General features: G+C 37.1%; 1 protein-coding gene across 1 annotated transcript; it reads right to left on the bottom strand.

Moving 5' to 3' along the window:
- Positions 1-5,637: 5,637 nt before the first annotated feature.
- Positions 5,638-6,657, bottom strand: LOC149256007 (L-gulonolactone oxidase 3-like). Its single transcript, XM_089455180.1, has 2 exons — positions 6,185-6,657; positions 5,638-5,938 (listed from the first exon to the last, which is right to left on the bottom strand). The coding sequence occupies exons 1-2, from the start codon at positions 6,655-6,657 to the stop codon at positions 5,638-5,640; spliced, it is 774 nt and encodes a 257-aa protein (XP_089311306.1).
- Between the last annotated feature and the right edge of the window lie 1,854 nt (positions 6,658-8,511).

The raw sequence follows: 8,511 nt of genomic DNA on the forward strand, positions 1-8,511 counted from the left end.
GATTGTTGTGGAGATATAATGAGCGGAAGCATGGGCTTCAGTCTCAATGCTATGACCTTGGAGACAATATTGTATATGATGTTGCATAAAGCTATAGGTCTGTACTTATCTGGAGTATTGGATTCCTCTGCTTTAGGAATTAAGGCGATGAAAGTTGCGTTCAGGGCTGGATACATCCATCTGAGCATACGCGATTCTTCCACCACCTGCCAGACTTCCCATTTGATTAGTTACCAGAAGTGCTGAAAAAAATTAGAAGTAAACCCATCTGGTCCTAGCGCTTTCCCTGCTTTGAGTTGATTCACCGCGGTTTCGACCTCTTGAAGACTTACAGGTTTGAGAAGGAGAGTGTTGTGATCTTCAGTGATTAATCTTGGTATCTGCCCGATGATTGTGTCAATGGCCTCTGTTCTATCTATGTTGGGTTCTTGATTCATCTTCTTGAAATAGTTGATAAACTCCTGTTCTATTCCTTCATGGGTTTCAATTTTGGTTCCCTGTTCATTGTAGACATAGGAGATTTGGTTGATCATTCTTCTTTGGACGGTGGTTTTGTGAAAGAATTTCGTATTATTTTCACCTTCCTTCAACCATCTGACTCTCGATTTCTGCTTCCAGAGAGTTTCCTCCTGGAGGTCTCGTTCTAGGATTTTATTCTCTATAACTTGCTCCTTCTGGACTAATTCTTCAGAACGTCCTTCAGAGATCATTTTTTGCTGAATATCTTTCATTTCTTGGGTGAGGAGTTCCTTTGATTTGAATATGTTGCCAAAAATGGATTTGTTCCAGCGCTTTATTTGCTCTTTGAGGTGCTTCAACTTCCTGTGGAATATAGACATTTTTGTCCCATCCGTTGGATTGAAATTTTTCCAAGTCGATCTGATAAATTCATGGAATTTCGGATGCGTCAACCAGAAAGCCTCAAACCGAATGGTCGTCATGTGCTACTATCCGGTCGGTTCAAGTGTAGGGCTATGGGCCAATGGTCCGAACCTGAGTAAGGGAGGATGTAGGCTGTAAATTCTCCCCCTATATGCACTGCATTGTCGGAAATCAAAAATCGATCTAGGCGCGAGGCTACTTGCATAGGTGCTGCTCTTTTGTTATTCCAAGTGTTGAGGCCATTGTTTGTAGGAATGTCTATTAACCAATTATTTTGAATGAAAGCTTTTAATAATGAGCCATCCCTGTTTATTCTGCATCTCCCACCCTTCTTTTCCTCTATAGAAGCGATCATGTTAAAATCTCCGCCTGAGACCCATAGCGGATAAATCCTTTCTGCATTAAGCCTTCCAGAATTTCTATCTTGTGCTGGCTTTCTTGAGGGAACTACACATTTGTTATGTGGTCGTGGATATTAGTCCCCAAAATATGGAAAATATCCTGTATGAAGTTTTTGTTAGCATGTATGTTACTTAATTGGATCGTTCTTGCATCCCAGAGCACTGCAAGTCCCCCTGAGGCTCCCTGAGCATCTACAGCTGTGACTAGCCCCCCCGACCAGGCTTTTGCTGCAACTTTTTCCAAGACTTCCAAGTTACATTTTGTCTCCTACAAAAAAAGGATTGTTGGTTTTTCCTCCATAAGCATATTTTTTAAAAGTCTTCCTATCTTTGGGCCATTGAGCCCTCTTATATTCCAAGAAATCATCTTCATTGGGAAGGTTTGGGGTTGTTTTTGTAGTACTTTGTTAGCTTGGCATATCTGCCTGATTCAACCAAGACTTCACCGATCCTGATGGTTCGTTATAAAGCCTTTTTTCTTCCTCGCTTTTTGTTGTCTTTGGTGATGAATTTCCCATCCCATTGACTGCCGATTTGAACCCCTAAGGAGTATTTCTTTTGGGCTTTGTTAAGTACTTCCACTAGGTTATCCACCTGTCTATCAGGTATTTTGTCGAAATTCCCTGTTTTGCATGCTTGTTCTAGACCCAGAATATCAAGCTCGCCAATATCTATTGATTCCGTGTCCTCATCCATGATATGAGGTTCTTGATGACTTCCTTCTCCCTCCTTATCTTTTCCTGTAACTGGGTCCGTATTATCTATCTCCATTTCCGGGAGGTTCCAGGTTTTTGACGCGGTCTTGGTAGTATTGCCATCTTGTTCCGCCTTCTTTTCCCCTGTTTGAGATTGGGATCCTTCAGTTTTGTCCTGGGTAGATATTTTTCCTTTGGAGGTCAAGAGATCCGGATCCTGCACCTCTTCATTTGATGGGTCCTTTTGAGCTGCCTTTGAATGGGCTGCAGGTTTTTTATGTCCTCTTCTTTGATTTGTCACCTTTGTAAAACCGTCCAATGGCTGGTTTTCCTGGTCAACTTGCGCTGGAGGATTGTTGTTTAACGGGCAATCTCTATAAAGGTGCCCTAGATCATGACATTTTCTACACCTAAAGGGTACATGCTCATAATCAATTAACTGGATCCATTCCGTATCTTCATGATCGAGACTTACCGTATCAGGCAGGGGTTGCTTCAGGTCCATGTAGACGCAGATCCGTGCGTAAGAGGTGTGTCTCTGCGTTTTTGTGTCTTCCGCTACCTTCACAAAACCTCCCAATACCTTGCCGATAGCTTTGAGCGAGTCTTCTTCCCAGTACTCCCATGGCAATCCATACAACCTGATCCATACCGGTGCCCAGCTTAGATCTTCCTTATCTGGATTGAATCGTGCGACCCATTCTCTGAGAAATAGCCCGATAGAGTTGAAGAAGTACGACCCTCCCTCAAATACTCTGTTTCTGTCTTCCAAGCAGTTGAAGACTGCGGTAAAAAACCCCTTCGGCCCAAGATGCAAGGATATGTGTCCTTTTGGGTGCCATTTAACATTGATCCAGGCTCTCAAGGCTTTCTCATTTGGCCAAAAACCTATAAATTTACCTATGAGAGCATGATCTCTCATATATTGAATTCTGGCGTTGATTCGATGACTGGGTAGCTCCACTTTTGGCCTTATCGTGGCTACTGGCTTACATGTAGATGAGCTCACTTTTGGCTTGTCTGGCTGTGCCTGTTCTGTCTGCTTCTGCTGACTATTGTCGTTATTCCTCTCAGTATGCCCCTGTTCCTTTTCTGAACCTTCGCTATGCCCTGGCTGGATGTCGTTTACTGGAGGAGGCATCCCTCCTTCCCCCTGGCGGGGGTTCATCATTGCCGTCTGCCAAAGCCTGCAGCCTGTGAGCTGCTGCGCTGCCGCTATCAGATCTGGTGGCTTCCGTCCAAAGGTCCTACCGTTGCAGGTCTTCGCAGAAACCCTAGCATTGAATCGCCGCACCAGAACGCGCCCTCTCAACCCAAGGCCGAGGTTATCATTAAATTAATGAAATTTTAAAATTTTATTTTATTTTAATTAATTTTAATTTTAATATTTATTTATAAATATATTAATTATTTTATTAATAATTAGTTAATACACCATTAATATATTAATATATTAATATTAAGATTTATTAATGCTGGTCTATTATGTATAACAACCAAATCTATTAATGTGGTTGTGCGATTATAATTATAATTGAGATGGGAAAATTATTTATTGCGAAAAATAAAAGTATATTTTTAAAAAATAAAAATTATTATATATGTGTAAATAATAAAATATATATTTTTGTATTATAAAAGTTTATAATATTTCATATAATTTAAAATTCAAATAATAATTTATTGAAAAAAATAACATTTGTATTATACATTATAAATTATTATATATTATAAATAATTTATAAGTTAGTTATTTGTTCTAAAATCATATTAAAAAAATGAAAAAAGGTTTGTCTGTTTTTTTTTTTTTTTTTTTTATTTATAGGAAAACATAGGGGTTGATTTGTATTTGTAAAACTGTCAAGAGTTGTGAATCAAAGAGGTTGACTCAGTATAATTGAAATTTATCTTACAAGTTAAAATTATGAGTATGACCTCAATTTAAGTCAAATTCTAAAAAATTACCTTAAAGTTAATGCTCTCAAAGGGGAAAGCCAAACTCAAAAGTCAAATCAAACTTGGAAAACTTCGGTAACACTCGTTAAAACAACGTGCATTACAATGTATCCTAGTGAATTAGTTCAAGTGCTCTGCATTATAATATAACTTAATGGGTTAGTTCAAGTGTTTGGGTGCTTTGAGGTTTATGTAGAAGGTTTTTAGGCCAATCCCTTAGGCTAGCTATCACTATTGTAAGCCTCATTCGATGTCTTTGTTTGGTTAGGCATCTAATAAGTACTAACGAACTTATAATAGGGAGCATTCATGAAATGAAATGGAGTGAATGTCAATTTGATGTTAGCCTTTTCTTAGTAAAATGATTGGCATTCTTACTATGTCAATCATCATTATATGCATTAATGAATTTTGTATAAATGTTTGCACTATAGTTAAAAGTAAAATACAAATTTCATCATTTTCCCTAAACGTTTCTTGAATCTTACCTTTGTGAACTTTCAAACATGGGTTATTATGAAATGTAGGTCAAACCAACAACATAAATTGAATAAAGTTTCAGTTCTTGATATTAAATTTCAAATAAGGAAACTTGAGAGAAAATGTACCAAAACCTTTTAATAAGTTTCATCATTTTAAAACAATATTATGATATATAAAGTAGAGATGAAAATTCGTTTATACTCTAAATCAATGTTCCTATATATAATAATACATTTTTGGAATCATTTTCTACATTTATAAAAAATAATAAGCAACAAGATACCACTCCTAATAGAGAAGTTTCTCTCAAAATTAATTTGTTATTTCACATCTTAATTATTATTTTCAATATCAAATAACCAATCATAAATTAATAAATGTATATAAACAATTTTTGAATTTTAATTTTAACAAATCCAAATTTGAAATTATTCGATTTATAATATTTATTTAAATTTAATATGTAATCAAAATTTATGATGATGTCACCTTGTTTTGAATGATCGTAACGAAACAATATAATGCAAATATGATGAAAACATATTTGTTCATTTAACATGGTTATGTATTTGTCCATTTAACATGGTTGTGTTTTTGGATGAAAATGCTTTGGTATAGAATGCTTATTCTGTTTCGATTGTGCTTTCAAGGTAACGTGATTTCTTTTATTGTTTTAAGTAAATATTATTGAAGTGTTATGAGTTTTTCTAGTTTAATTTTTTTTAAATTCAGTACAAATTTATTGAAATCACAAGTTTTATGGTTAACCTTTGGACAATGGAAATGTCTTAAGGGTTTTTCAGGGCGATGATACAGTAAAAAAAACTAGTTTAAATAACACAAATCAAGATTTCATCTTAATTTTTTCCACCCGATTCCTGCACAAGAAAGTTCAACAAATCACACAAAAAACAATTCCTTTATACAAAATATGTCATTAGTTATTTTTTTTTTTTTATGAAGATATCATAAGTATTTTAATTTATGTAGTATTTATTATAAACATTTTATCATCCTTTAAGCCTAAGATATTTTTAAATTTAATTACGCCGTAAGACGTTTCCCTCTGAAATCAACTTCCCTACCTGCTTTTCTGTTATAATCTTGATCGTCAGATCCATTGTTAGACGATTAAACGATGATCTGCCATCTAATTTTATTAAAAATACATTAAAAAACCGTCCAATTTGATTAAAAAACATCTAATTAAGATTAGTTAATTACGTTGTAAATTTAATTTTGGTTATCGCGCCTGTCATGCCCGCGCAAATAGCCAGCGGGGTTTGTTGAAGAGTGCAGGGGCGAATGTTGCGAGAGGAGGGTTGGGTTTCCTGCAGCAGGAGGGATAGGAGGATGAGGAGGGCCGTTGTGCCCGCGCGAATAGCCATCTGCGTGTTTTGTTGTTGCATAGGAGTGCAAGGGGAAATGCCTTCTTTGCTGCAGGAGGGCCGCGTTTGCACCAAACTGTCCGATTTACCAACTATCGGCAGATTTGCAGCCTTCTGCCTCGGAAGAAATCCCCTGCATCATGTAGATGTTTTAGCATTTTATAGTCGAGTTATTTTAATACGAACAAGGTTTTTTATTTCTATATTTATAATAGAAAAGAAATTGTCATACTAACTATTAAACATCTATAACAACAACAATTTCTCACCATTTTCCCTCGTCTATGCCACAATTTGCATTGTCAACGGTTGAAAGGAGGGGTTGGAAACTTTCCCATTTCCTGCAACCTCAATGGGCACTCTGTCCTAGATCATGTACAAGTCTTGACGCAGAGAAGGATACGAAGTTATAAACCAAAATTCATGGGCTTCAACGAACATCACGAACGATTTTTCTAGATCCGAGTTGTCTTTCAGATCCAGAGTAACGGATTGCTTGAAGATTTTCTCCACCTTAAATGTCAACTGTGAGATGGCCCCCAGCACTCCCAGAGACACTCTGGCGGCCTTCAGATCCTCTTCATTGTTTTTAAAATGGAGGAGTCTTACATATCCTTCATCCGTATGCGCAGGAACAATGAAGCTCATGCCCACCAGATATTCATGGATTCCACTTCCCTTACCTAACAATTCGCTCCTGTGGGTTGCAGTGCTAACGATGTCGGCCATGGAAATAAAATCCCAGTCGGTTGTTTGAGGAAATGCAAGACCCTTTGATGCAAGCGTATCAACGAGTACCCTCAACTCTACCCCGACATCAACAGTCATTGTCATCGATTCCTTGTCCACCATGATACGAGAATTATAGTCCCGACTACTGATAACAACCCCTCCATCTCCCCCTGGGCAGGAAAAACGATTAAGGGAATGAGATCAAGCACTCATAACTTTCATCTTTCTCCCTTTCTTCACTTCATATGCAAATTCTTGGAGGAGTTCATCCTCAGACTTGGAAAAAACGCCCTTTGAAACCTTGCAGGTAGTTTCACCCTCCCACATCTTTGTGAGATGGTAGCCCTTGGAAACGAATTGAACAGGTGGTGGTGGGCATGTAGCTAATAAAATATAGGCCTGCAATGAAATTATAAGAATGAATGCCACCTATGATTCACCTTCCTGAGTTGCGCCATCGATTGACTCAAAATTATGGGGCTGCATGAGCTCTGAACCTCAATTATACAGCTCGAGTTGGGCAGTGAAATTGTTGACCACACCAAGTTTGACAATGTGGGTCTACCGAGACCCGCCTGCTTTTTAGTGGCTTTTCACAGGGCATTTTAGGGTTACTAGCTTCTAAGCCAGCAAGATTTTCTAACTACCCAAAAGAGAGTTGAAACTCTGTTTCCAGTCCTCCCTTTGTCCTTCCCCCATAAAAACTACTTTAAAGGAGGAATTTTTCAATTACAAAAAAGCCTTGTTTCATTGCAAAAAATCTTGGCAGTTGATAGAATGGTTATCCAACAAGTAAAGGAAAAATATGGCAATTTAGATATTTACCCTGGTGTGTCTCAAGAACATTTTAGAAGACATATTCCACCAAATGATGATTAATTTGACTGGGATGAAGCTACTTCAGCTGAAACAAAGACTCCTGATCCGCATCACGCACCCTAGAGTCATCTTCAGGATTCAAAGTTTGATCTTAGTTCGGAGCTTGATGTAGAACATGCTGCTATTAGTCAGGTGGTAAGGAAGTTTAAAGGTAAGACACAAGTTTTCAATTATGATGCAATTTTTTTGGTGGAGGTGAAGTCAAAGAAGGGTCTGACAAATCTTGATCCTGACGTAGAACTTGAAAAGTTGAAACAAAGATTTGATATATGGAAAAAATACTTCAAATATCAATTGCTTCACACTAAGATAAATTATTATACAGAGGTAGGGGAGTGCAGATTCTACTACAGAAAGGGCAAAGAATAAATGGCGAGGAAAGAGAAGCACCTAGCAGAGTTATGATGCTGGCTTAGAAGCATGGAATCTATTATCAATTTTGAAATAAAGAGGGAGCATGGGTGAGAAATTTGTTATGATATGTTGTACTGTTATTTTCCCTTTTGTTGTGTGCTTCGTACAGTAGCAACTAGTGTGGATTTACCTACGACTTCGAGACAAGTTACCTATCTCCAATAAAAAACAAATATCTCTACTGAACGAAGCTAAAAAGGTTATAATGTTGGATAATCAGCGCTAACTTCCATTAACTGTCATTGATGGGTACAAAAAAGGGATGAAGCACAAAGCATGGATGAGAAATGCCTCACTATATTGTTCTGCCAGCATTTGTGTAAATCTATACACAGTTGAATTAGTGTGGGTTAAATTGCAAGTTAAATAAATGAATCACATCTAGCAAATGACAAAGAAAATCACAATCAAAAGAAGCTAACAGTCTCAAGAAAGAAGATTGTTCCAATTGTATGGGTTTAGTGCCATCGCAGTAAAAACTTGAAGCTTGTAGATTTCTGTCTATGTATTTTTTTCCTGTAAAATGTGGTGTATATTAGTCCAATTTCTTTTAGGTGTATGATGTTAAACATGTAGGGAAGTGATACATATGCATCTATCCAGAGAGTTTTGATTCGTTTGAAGGAAAAATCATTGTAATCTGTTGTCTGAGATATTATACTGGCTATTTTGATGTCTTCT

This window comes from Pinus tabuliformis, chromosome 7 (assembly GCF_031772625.1).
Source record: "Pinus tabuliformis cultivar Carrire ecotype Pingquan chromosome 7, CPIR1, whole genome shotgun sequence".
Classification (NCBI taxonomy): Eukaryota; Viridiplantae; Streptophyta; class Pinopsida; order Pinales; family Pinaceae; genus Pinus; species Pinus tabuliformis.

Bases quoted from the DNA above. Each gene is read 5' to 3' on its own strand.
- LOC149256007 (XM_089455180.1), bottom strand. From the start codon at position 6,657: ATGGTGGACAAGGAATCGATGACAATGACTGTTGATGTCGGGGTAGAG. The intron at 5,939-6,184 runs GTACATGATCTA...TACATGATGCAG, and splicing joins CCTTCTCTGCGTCAAGACTT to GGGATTTCTTCCGAGGCAGA.